The 12,278-nt window shown below is 49.9% G+C and overlaps 1 protein-coding gene across 1 annotated transcript; it reads right to left on the minus strand.

The window, feature by feature from the left end:
• Positions 1–1,058: 1,058 nt before the first annotated feature.
• On the minus strand, positions 1,059–12,178 carry LOC144369113 (uncharacterized). The gene is made up of 10 exons (XM_078028178.1): positions 11,782–12,178; positions 11,340–11,545; positions 10,152–10,266; positions 8,688–8,803; positions 8,291–8,521; positions 7,094–7,208; positions 4,695–4,792; positions 4,412–4,528; positions 3,325–3,439; positions 1,059–1,430 (listed from the first exon to the last, which is right to left on the minus strand). The coding sequence occupies exons 2-10, from the start codon at positions 11,406–11,408 to the stop codon at positions 1,225–1,227; spliced, it is 1,182 nt and encodes a 393-aa protein (XP_077884304.1). The 5' UTR covers positions 11,409–11,545; positions 11,782–12,178; the 3' UTR covers positions 1,059–1,224.
• Positions 12,179–12,278: the final 100 nt, after the last annotated feature.

Consider the following 12,278-nt stretch of genomic DNA (forward strand, 5'->3'; position numbering starts at 1 on the left):
CTGCAAGTGGAAGCAGCTTGCATAAACTGCTTCAGATAGAAAATTCCAAGCTCTTCTCAGCAAGCACATTCAGAAAACAGTTCTGGCCCAATGGAAAAAGGGACCTAGCAAGAGGATCCCATACATATGATTACCTTCATAAGGTAGCTTCCCAACTTCTGTGTGGAACTGTGTTTCTCCTTGGCCCTTATGCTGTTTTGGAGACCACTAGCTCAGCTTTGTGCAGGATCATCAGACCTGGACTTTTGGCAAGATCTGTACAGCCCTCACACATGCTCAGATGCTACAGGACTTTGCAGACCAGTCCAGACAACAGTAGGCATCCATTCATTGTCTGCAGTCTACAGATTCCTAGATGCATGGCATTCATTATCATCAAATGCAGAATTTTCATCAAAAACCATATATATATATATATATATATATATATATATATATATATATATATATATGTATATATATATATTTCCAATCTGAATCAAGAAAATCAGAAATATCCCCAAATCCAAAGAGTGGATCTCCTTTGTGATGCTACCAGTGGAAAATTCCACAGCTGACCTCATGGGATGGTACACAGTGAAAACACAGCTGCATGAAAAATATTACATGACATGACCTTCTGGTTATGTAGAAAGTGGCATGTGAAGTACACATGCATGTCTTCTTCAGACATGGGATTCATTTGCAAGACACCTTATCAATGGAAAATACTCCAAAATGGGAGAAATCAGAACCACATCTCCAAAGTATTTCAGAAGAGACCAACTCCATCTGTGTATCTATCGCTCAGTCAGTGTGTGTGCTCTAGTGTGTGTGTGTGTGTGTGTGTGTGTGTGTGTGTGTGTGTGTGTGCGCTCTAGTGTGTCTTTGTTTGTATTTGTACCAAGATAGCCGATACTTCATTGCCCCCATTGGAAAACTGACTCAGATAATGCCATCTGCCAAACTCCTAAAAACCAAACTTCTTGCTAATACAAGGAAACATTCCTTCCTGTTGGTTTGGATGTGTCCTTTAGGAATCACTGCTACATTTAGTATACTCAAATCATCACAGTAGATCAGGAAACAAAAACATATATATTTTAAAATAATAATATATTAATGGAAACAACAAATACAGGATAGAGTAACAACTGTGTTACTAAACAAGGTCAAGGACAATGGCAAACTATAGATACAAACTTTGAAGAAAATAATTATCAATGTAAATATTCCTGGGCTGCCTCAGCCCTGCCCAGGCACACAGCAGCAGAATAGTTTTGCAAGCATCCTCAGGAGGGCTGGAGCCTTCTTTGTAGGACGAGAGGGAGGTTGAGGCTGGATCCACTCATCATTATTTTGGGGGAGGCTCCTTTTCCTCAGCACGAAGATGGGTTTTCTGTGAGGGTTCTTTGCGTAAAATACGTTGGCCTGCGCTGGAATCCTCAGCTCTGGAAAGAGAGGGGTATACAAAATAAGGTGGCTCAGGAGGTGCTCTCTGGGACACCCCAACATCTGAGAGCCTGTGCCAGAAAAGGCCAGAGCCACACACCTGAGAGCTCTCCAATTCAGCACCAATACCAACAAGACAGCCTCCACAGTCCTCCCTGAGGAAGAACTAGGCAGAGCACTTCCACAGACCTAATGTCGGTTCCTACCAAAAGCTTTGGACTCCAGAACATCCCAGGTCCTCTTACATCTGCCAAAGTACACCACTAGGGTTTGCATCTGAAATCTCCCACAAAAGGCTCCTGTGCCGAAGATTCAGTCCACACATGAGCCATCTTCATGAGTGGGTTTGGAGGGAAGCATTGGATGGTGAGTGCTCTGGTGTCAACATAAAATTCTCATTCAAGATGAATACACTACTGGGAGGTGGGAGGGACTGGAAGAAAGGTTGAGCGTGGTTGGAGGAAGACCTAAACAGGGGTGCGCCCTGGGCAATAATACCTTGTTCCTGTAGGCTCCACTGAATCCTCATTCTCCAAGTAGAGGCCCTCCTTCTCCATCTTTCTCTCTCTCCCTCTCTCCCAGCCTTGTTCTCTCTCTCCCAGTCTATGCCTGTTTGGCAAGGGCTGAGAAGCTCTCCACTGCCACACACTAGAGCTTTATAGACAGCCTCAGTACACAACCAAAGAGAAAGTTGTGAAAGCCAGAGAAAAGGCCTAGGATTCCTCAAGTATGGCCACAGTGAGGACAGGCTGACCAGCACAAATACCACATTAGAGCCATGCTTCTGCATTGGTGGAGCCCACCTCCATGTGAACCAGGCTTCTGAGAATGGAGGCCACATTCCAAATGCTGCCCTACTGAGAACAATGGTTCCAAAGGCCAGCAAAGGGAATGCTTCCCTCCAACATGGTGTATGGTCCAGTGGTGCCATGACCCCAAGTGGGAGAATACAACAGCCCGCTTCTCCTTCCTCTGAACACGTGTTTCCTGTCACCCTCCTCTAACCTAGAGCCTGTTCTCCATCCCTTGTGGGTTGGATGTGAAGATCTCTGCTATGAATTTCTAAGGCTACCAAGGCCCCAGACAGACTTCCTCTTCCATTGATTCTACTAACCTAACAGTAGGTTAAGATAGGAGACAAGTGATTCTAGAACTCATAGGGATGGTGGTCTTCAGCATACATAGGCTGGGATAATGGCTGCTGTGGTGTTTGGCTCACAAAAACCAACCAACCAACCAACGAAAAAGTGCTGGCATTATTATCAGATGAGCTTTGTGGCTACGTGCTCAGGAAGCCCTCATCTGACTCTAGTTAGGGATCATAACCTGGCTATTGTGATCACTCCTTGGCAAGTGAACTCAGGTACAGAAGACCATGGAATTTATGCAAAGACAGATGATTCAAGCTGTCTCCCAGGCTGTGTTTTCTTCCCAATTTCATCCTGTTACTGCTTGCTAGAATCCTGGCAATGCTCTGCCAAGGCAGAGGTTTTCTGGTCACACAGAAGGCTTTCAATCCTACTGCTTCAGTCCACAAAATGCCAGTTCCCTCTTTAGCCCATGCATTCCATGTTCCTCTGAAACCACTCCTATCCCAGACCATGAAAGCATACTGCTCCTGGAAAGAGGCTTTCCTCCTCACTCCTCAAAGATGTCAGCTTTGGATGCCTGTTCATGTACAGGGGAGGCACCTGGTGGGGAGCCACAATATCCACTGGGGTATACCATTGGACCTCGAGACCTTCCACCAGCAGAAGTGCAGTTGGCTTTGTGCACGAACCCAACACACCTATTGGAGTGTTCTTGGGGGTCAGAGACTACACTTTGGTGCTAAGAGTTGACGTGAGTCCACATCCTGACCCTTGCTCTCTGCCATCTGATTGTCCCACTTACTCTGACGGTGAGACATGATTTGGCCCAGCTCATAATCCTCCGGCTTCTCCTGAGTACGCAAGTGTAGGTCGAGGGCCCTGCGGATGACGACAGGAGCCCGATCGTGGCAGGTCACCTGGAGCAGCATGGAAGACAGGCCTTCAGGAAATGGGCCTTGAAGTGACTACTCAAGGGCAGTGGGCAGGGGCATTCTGGAGGCACCTCCACTCTAAATACAAGGGCAACATCCATGACCCTACTACCTGAGGCTGACCTCCTGCTCATCGCGTGGGCTCTTCCCATAGGCTACTAGCCCAATCCTTGTACATAACTTCCTGGACCTGCCATTGCTCTTTGTGCAGCTGCACTTCTCTCCAAGTGAAAGGACCCCACTACCTGCATACAGATGCAATCTCATCCCACAAGTTGAGAGGAATTGGACAATAGCCTCCAAGATCCCAGGTCAGCCTGAGGATGCAGGCGGCATTGGGAATGGCCTAGGCACAAAACCTACAGGCTTTGGTCTGGATTGCCAGGGCCCAAATCAGACCCAGGAACATGACCACACACAGGAGTGCTGAAACATAGCCACGAGAGCTCCTGGCCTCCAGAGGCTCAGTGCTGGCTGGGGTGTAGGAGGGCACCTCATCCAGCAAGGGTGGTCATTGGGTTACCTGGACATTTAGTGTGCTTGTTCCACATCCATACTGACTCTGCAGAGAGACCCTCTCAGCTCCTTGTTCAAGGAACATGCAGAACCTCACACTGCTGTCCTCCTCCATAGACGTCAGCATCCCATAGAGTGGAACCTGCAATCTAGGTCCTGGCCTGTTCTCATCTGTCACCTATACCTGCCTCTGCCCTTCTGGACTGCATGCTGCCACCTGACACACAGACTCCCTCAGACATGGTGGTGGACAAGCTTCTGCTCTCCCTCATCTCAGCTCCAGCCCTTCACACTGACCTCTCCCTTCTTGATTCCCATCTATCCTCCTGATCATCCAGAAGCTCCAAATTCAAGAGGGCATGAGTAGTCCATGGTATTGGACCAGTGTCTGCTCCCCACCCAGGTGTAAGCACCAGGGGACACCCCTGCTCCCAGGCTTACCAGGACCTTCTTGGCCGACTTTGGACTTTGTATTTCTAAGTGTACACGAATTAAGCAGGTGTCTCCCACCTGCTTGTGGGAATGCGGCCTGGAGGACTTGCAGGTTGATTCTGAGAACTGTGGGGGATGGAACATCAGCAAACCCAGAAACAGAAAGCCACCCCAGCCTGTCAGTTGGCTCTATGGGCTTCTAGCACATATGTCCAGGTGCTCAGGCTTCTTATTTCCCCAGGTGGGAGTGGAATGGCAACACAAGTACAGCTTGAATAAGGTAGGTGTTTACCTCCTTTCTCTTGACCTCGCGGCGTTTCCTCACGATGAAATATTTTATCCGCGGGGTCCTAGACTGATACATGGGTGAGTGGTCAGGGGCCTTGATTTCTGCAGAGCAAAGTGGAGAGAATTGTTAGATGGCACTCAAGGATTTTACCACAAAACACACACAACCCCTGAGAGTCTCCGCCAGGGCGAGCCTGCACCAGAATTGAGAGCCCTCCTATCCAGCTACAGTGCCACCAAAGACTCCCTCAGTGATTCTTCCCTGGAGAAGATGATGTACAGGATTCTAAACCAAAAGAGCACCAGGCAATGGAAACAGCACCTTGGGCCCAGAACTTCTCAGTGCAGGTTGGATCTGCCAAAGGGACACTGCTAGGCTCTGCATCAGGATTGGCAAAGGCTCCTGTGCTTAGGCCTTTCTCCCCAGGGCAGCCATGCTCACACATGGGCATTCAGGGAAGCGTTGGATGGTGGGCGAATTCATCCCCTTGCCCTGGATGAATCCACTCATGGATGACTACGTGAAGGGGAGGTAGTATCCATCAGAGGTGTGTTGGGCATGGACATGGGAGGACTTCAGCAGGGTGGTGCCCTGGAGAACTCTATTGTTTTCTAGGTTCGCTCTCCTTCCCCTTGTTTCTCATCAGGAGCTGTCTGCTTGGTACTTTTATTCTGGTTTTTGTTCTACTTCTGGCTCTTCTTTCTGTCCTGCATCTTCTTGTAGTTCTTTCTGGGTCTTTTTCTTGTTCTTACATGGTTCCTTCTTGTTCTTCTTCTTGTGTATCTCCCTCCACCCTTCCTTCTGTTCACTTCCTTCTTTTTCTTCTTCTTCCTCCTGCTCTTCATCGTGTGATCCTCTCCCCACTCAGTTGTGTCCTCTTTCTCCTCCTCCTTCTCCTTATATCTCTGGCAATGGTGGGGCGTCCTGAGGAGTTCAAATCTATCACACTCTTCTGCCCAGATGCAGCCTCTGTTCAGTAGTCCAAGATGAATCAGTTCTCAATCAATGGCCAGGAGTGAAACCAAGACCAAAGACAAGTGACTTCCTTTCTTTGTCATTGTCACAGTCAAGAAAGACTTCCTAACAGACACCGTATTCTGGATAGGCTTCTACCTGTGGAAGTCCGCACCTCATCTGGACCAGGATTGCTAAAATAGATTCCACCTCCATAAAGTTTCCCCAATGAAAACAAGGTTTCCAAAATCTAGGAGAGGGCCAGCATCACTGCCACCCTCCTGCCATAAGGCATAGATGCCATCACACCTAGTGGGTTCCAGGCCCCCCGTAGTCCTCCCTTTTGACGTCTGTTACACACAAACCTCCCCTGGTCTGGAGCCTGCTCTCAACTGATGCTTGGGTTGAAAGTCTGTTTCTGAAATCATCTTCGTAGATTCTCAGTTTGGTAATTCCTTATTGACTGGCTTATTTTTGTACTAGGGATAAAACCAGAGGCAATTAAGCACTGAGACCATTCCCAGGCCTTTTTACTTGGGTACAGGGTCTCCCTAAGTTTCTGAGGTTGTTTGGAAATCCCCATCCTCCTGCACTGCCTCCCAAGTCCCTGAGATTCGCAGACACTGCCCCTTGCCCAGCTCCTTGCACCTCAGTCTTCCTCATGTGTGAGACAGAGCCAACCCAAATGAGGTGGTGTGGGAAAATTGGAAAACTCACTTACGTGCCCTACAGATGGTGGGTTCTATTGTGGACAGGCTGGGATGGTGGAGGCTAGGAGTGTCTGGCTCACAAGAAAGGAAAGAGCACTGGCATTGTGGACAGCTCAGCATTGTGGCCTCTGTTCTTCAGATGCCCTTCTTTGTTGCTGGAAGGAATAATAACCTGGCCATTCTGATATCTTCAGGAGATGGGCACCCAGGCACAGAGGACTTGGAATTGTTCCCAAAAGAACCCAAACAGGCTGTCCCCTAGCCTTGACTTCCTCTTCACTGAGTCCTGTTCCCAGTTGCTGCAATCCTGACATTCCTGTGAGTAGGCAGGACTTCTCATATCCTGGCCATGGATTGGGACCTGTGCTGCTTCTGTCCATAGCAATGCTGATCCAATCAGGACCCATGTTCTCCTCCTCTTCATTTGAAGGCATCCTTATCAGTGAGCCATAAACCAAACTGATGATGGATTGAGCCTCTCTCTGCCTTGCCCTCATGGATATTAGCTTCACATTGCCAGACCAGGTCCAGGGGAGAACACATTTAGGGAGGTTCAGCAGCCCCCTTGGGCCTCATTGAGCACCTCCACATTGGACACGCCCATCACTGCACTTGGTCTCCTGCACCAGGCCCACCACACTTTGGTATTTTGTGGCCAAGGCCCACTTTCTCTTGGCTATGAGTTATCCTGAGCCCACTGTGGATCATGTCTCCCCACTGTCTGATTGTCCTACTTACTCTCATGCAGAGGAATCATTCTCAGCAGCTCAAAGTTGTCCACATCCTCATGCTGCAACAAATTTTGGTCCAAGGCCCTGCGGATGAGGCTCTTCACTGTATCCACACTGGTCACCTGGATCAGGGTGGAATAAATGTCATCAGAGAATGGCTTTTAGAGGAGCTACCCAGAAGACTGTGGTCAAACATTCAGGAGAAATCTCAGCTACATATACAAGGGCACAATCTTGTTATCCTGCTACCTGAGTGTAGCCTCCATATAACCCCTGGGTTCTTGCAACGTGCTACTAGAACAATCTTGGTACAAATATCTGCCTGTACCTGCCATCTCCCCTCCCCCTGGGGAGCCACATTCCACTCAGGTCAAAGGACCAAACTGCCTATGCACAGACATACTCTCATCTCACTGAGACGAGAGCAATGGGCCAGGGATCTGTGCACCAAGTGTGCTCTGGGGTGCAGGCTGCCTTTGTGCGTGGAAGAGGCAGACGCACTGAAAATTTTGGTCCTGACTGCCACTACACAAAACAGACTCAGATACAAGAGTGTGTACTTGAGTGCTTCATGATAGCCTTGAGAGGCCCTGGCCTCTGGAAGCTCGGTGGGGGTCTGGTTGTAATGATGTACTTGACTCAGCACTGGCAGTCACTGAACGTGTCTTCTCTGAAGCTGGACACCTGCAGCATTAGCGTGTCTACTGCACATCCATAGAAATTCTGCCAAGAACCCCTTTAGCTCCGCATTTACATACATGCAAAGGCTAACATTCCGAAGCTTTGGCATGACCCCCCAGGTGATCCCGACCCCAAATTCCCACACCTAGTCATGCTAAGGAGGTTCTCTTCCCTGCTACAAGGAACACATCCCCTCCTACACATGTGACAAGTCACTGCCACCTCCTCTGCTCCAACCTCACTCATTGAGAATACCAAGTTCTAGGCACTGCAGCCTGCACCCTGGACATATCTCTGACTTCATCTGTCCACAGAACTTCCGTCTGCACTTCTGGCCTGCAAAACCCACACTACAACACCCACTCACCACTGGAGCTGGGCATGCTGATGCTCTCCCTCCTCAGGTCAAGCCCTTAAGATGGACCTCTCTCTTCTTTATTTCCCACCACAGCCCCGGGGTTGGCTGTGTCTCCTGCCTTCCACTGTGTGGACACCCAGGAGGCAGCCCTACTGTCGGGCTTACCAGGATGCGCTTTGCCTCTCTCTCGCTCTGTCCCTCTAGGAGGATATAAATAAAGCGGTTGTCTTCCACCTGCTCGCTGGAGTGAAGCAGTGAGGAGCTGCTACTGGTGACTTTTCTCATGCAGCACTCATTGCTTTGGGTGGCCTGGGGCAATGATCCTGCAGCCACTGCAGAGCTGCTGCTCACAGCTGCTGGGGTCCTGGATGCCACTGCCACAGAAGGCTCCAAGAACTGTGGGGGATGACAACATCAGCAAAGCCCAGCACCTGCACCCCACCCAGCCTGGCAGTTGGCTCTGTGGGCATTCTACAACATCCATCCAGAACCTGAGGTTCTTGTCCCCTTGGAGGATGTGGAGTGGCACCAGGAGTAAAGAGTGAAGAAGGTGACTGTTTACCTCCTTTGGCTTGACCTTCAACGACTTGCTGGCATCTGTTTCCCGAAGAAGAAAGTTATAATGCACTCCTCCAATCAGGCCGTAATATACTTTCGCATCAGCAGGGACCCTCAGCTCTGGAGAGGCAGGGGCAGAGGCGTGGTAGGTGACACTCAAAAAATACACTACCCAACATCCCCCACAACTGAGAGCCTCTGCCAGCTCAGGTCTCACATACAGACCTGAGAGCTCCCGAATCCAGCTACTGTTCCACCAAAGACTCCCCACTGATTCCTCCCTGAGGACCCTCTATGCACAGGAGGTCCAGTACAGGAACACCTTTCAAGGAAATAGCCCCTTGTACCCCAGACTCTCTTAGTTCACGTTGGACCCAACAAAGAGAAACAGCTAGACTTTGTATCTGGATTGGTCACCAAAGACTCATGTGTTGAAGGTTTTCTCCCCACTGCAGCAATGATCACAGGTGGGTTTGGGGAAAAGCATTTGATGGTGGGTGCCTCCACCTTGCCAGTGGATTCATACACTCATACAGGGCTACACTAATTGGAGGGGTATGGTTTGGAGGTGTGTTGAGCGTGGGTGGAGGATGTCCACAGCAGGGCTGTGCCATCCAGAGCAATATATTTCTCTTGAATTCCCCACTACTGCATTTCCTGCTCATGAGTATAATTCTCATTCACATTTTTAATCAATGTATTGTTATACTTCTTGTTCACCTTGTGTTTCTCCTTCTTGTTCTTGTTCTTCTTCATCTTCTCCTCATGCTTCTTCTTATAGTCATCTTGAACTTCTTATTCATGGTCTTCTCCTTCAACTTATTTTCATTTTTCTACTCCTCCTTCTCCTTCTTCTCCTCCTCCTCCTCCTCCTCCTCCTCCTCCTTCTCCTTCTTCTTCTTCTCTCTCTCTCTCTCTCTCTCTCTCTCTCTCTCTCTCTCTCGCTCTCTCTCTCTCTCCCTCCCTCCCTCCCTCCCTCTCTCTCTCCAAGAACAGTCTACAAGCTGTGAAGGGTTCTATTCTACTACACACTTCTCTCTAGAAATGGCCTCTGGTCCTAATTGGACTCAGTTTGCAATGAATAAAAAGATTGGAAGCCAGAAATGATTCTTCATTGAACTGCTTTTCTCATGTACTCATCTAGGTCAGGAAAGGCTGCCAAAGTAGGCACCCTGTGGTTGTCTGTCTTCTTTGACACAAGACAAAGAAGCCTCTCTTCTTGGCCCTTTGTGGATAATAGCTTTGCAATGCCTCCTCAGGCCAAGGAAAGAACACGATAGGCAGGTCCACAGCCCCTGGGGAACATGAAGAACCTGCAGATTTATGCCCCATCATTACACTTTGTTTTGTGCACAAGTCCCACCATACTCTTCCTGGGCATTGGGCCAACGCACACTGTGTTTTGTCTCCCAGTTATCGTGAGCCCACTGTGACTCACTGCTCCCTACCCTCTGATGGTTCCACTTACTCTGATGGTTCTCGACAATATGCAGCAGCTCATAGTTTTTTGGATCCTTCTGCTGGAGCAAGTGTACATCTAAGGCCTTGCGGATTACGACTGGAGTCCTGTCCTGGGAGGTCACCTGAGCAGGGTTGAAGAAAGCTCATCAGAGAGGGAATTTGGGAGTAGCTACCCAGAGGACAGTGCTCGAGGACAATCAGAGACAAGAGAGCTCTCAACACAAGGGCACCATCTTGATACCCTGCTACCTGAGGCCTTCATGTGAACATGTGGGGTCTTCCTATGAGCCTCTAGTCCAATCTTGGTACAAGAGTTTGCTTCAACCTGCTATGCCCTACAGGGACAAGGGAATAAGGACCAAAAGGCACACTCTAGTCCCCACAGATGGGAGGAATGGTCCAGTGGACTTCCATATCCCTGCTCTGGTCTGGGATGCAGCTGCATTTTTGTGTGGACAAGGCACAAAACCTAGGTGCTTTGGTCTTGACACCCAGGCACAACACACACACGGACTCTTTAATGATAGGCATGGAAGCTGCTGGGCTCGAGAGTTTCAGTGCTTGCTGGGGTGTCAGGAGTTTTGGACCCAGCAGGTGCAGTGGTTCAACATGGCTCCCCTGGAGGTGGTCACCAGAGTCTCATGATGGATACTCCACACCCAGGAAGATCCTGCAGAGAGACCCGCTAAATCTCTATTCACATACATGCAAACTAGGACACTAATGGGCCCCTCCAAGGCCCCCAGTTGTCTGTGACCCACACCTACCCACCCTAATCATTCTACAATGGCTCCCTTCCCTTCAACCAGCAACATATCCCCTCCCACACACAAGAAAATGACTGCCAACTCCTCTGCTTCAATATACTCCTCCTCAATACCACGGTTCAATATACTCCTCCTCAATACCAAGGTCAGTAGAGGATGGCCTGTACCCTTGATATTTCTCTGACCTCCTCTGAACCCAGCACTCACTCCTGCACTTCTGACCTGCACACCCCCAAACACGCAGGCCCACTCGCACCCAGACCTGGCATGTTGCTGCTCTCCCGCCTCTCTCTTCCTCACTTTCTGCTCTCCTTCCTGACCTTCCAGAAGCTCCAGTTCAAGAAGACAGGCCTAGTCTAAAGTGTTTGCTGTGGACTCGGTCTTCCCCACTGTGGGCTCCCAGGAGACTCCCCTGCTCGAAGACTCACCAGGATGCTCCTATACTGTGTTGTCCTTTCATTTTCCAGGTAGATGCGAATGACGCACCTGCCTCTCATCGGATTGGTATATTTGGGCCGTGGGGAGTACTGAGTGGAGACCCCTGATGTCCTGGACTCCGGCTCTGCCCCTTCCCTGGGAGAAGGCTCTGGCTCTGGGGTTGGCTGAGGAGCCGTGACAGGAACTGAGCTTGTAGCTAGAGGAGAAAAGATGCCAACATGACTGCCTTGCCCTGACCTTCCCACAGACAGACAATACCCCTGCTGCCAGGAAGAACTCAGAACCTTAGCCCACACAGGACCTCTTTGCAGACTGGGGTCACTTCCTGAATGGACAAAGGCTTATCCTAATTTCCAACCCAACACCAGGCATACAGACTCCCTGCAGTGGAACAACAGTCGGACCTTTCCTCATATACCCTTAGGTACTCACCACAGTCCGCCTGGCTCTCAGGCTCTGCCTGGCTTGATATGCCATCTTCAGTAGGGGCCAGCAGGTGGTGTGCTTGGTGCTCCAGGTTAAAGCCACTCAGGAGGAGCCACACATATGGCAGCAGCTGCTGCAGACTCAGAGAGCCTGGAGGCTGATGGGAAGCCTCGGTGTGGAAGTTCACCCAGGTCCCCAGGAAGGAAGATGAGGCACTGTGGGGAGGCAGGTGTGGAGTCAGCAAAACCCTGGCCTTGCCTTCGCCATGGCCTCCAGAGCAAACCTCTGACCCTACCCTCCTGAACCGTCCCTGGTTCTGAACACACCAGTCCACCTCAGGAAAGACACAGTGGCTGTACAGGCAGGGACAGGACAGGTCACTAGGCAAAGAACCTTCAACGAAGGAGCGTTAGATTCATGGTATGACCAGCTCTCCCCTCCTCTGGGCAGGCCCGACACTCTTCTTCCTCTTGGCTACCTGCTCTCCAACCTGGAATGCACCT

This window comes from Ictidomys tridecemlineatus, chromosome 12 (genome assembly GCF_052094955.1).
Source record: "Ictidomys tridecemlineatus isolate mIctTri1 chromosome 12, mIctTri1.hap1, whole genome shotgun sequence".
NCBI lineage: Eukaryota > Metazoa > Chordata > Mammalia > Rodentia > Sciuridae > Ictidomys > Ictidomys tridecemlineatus.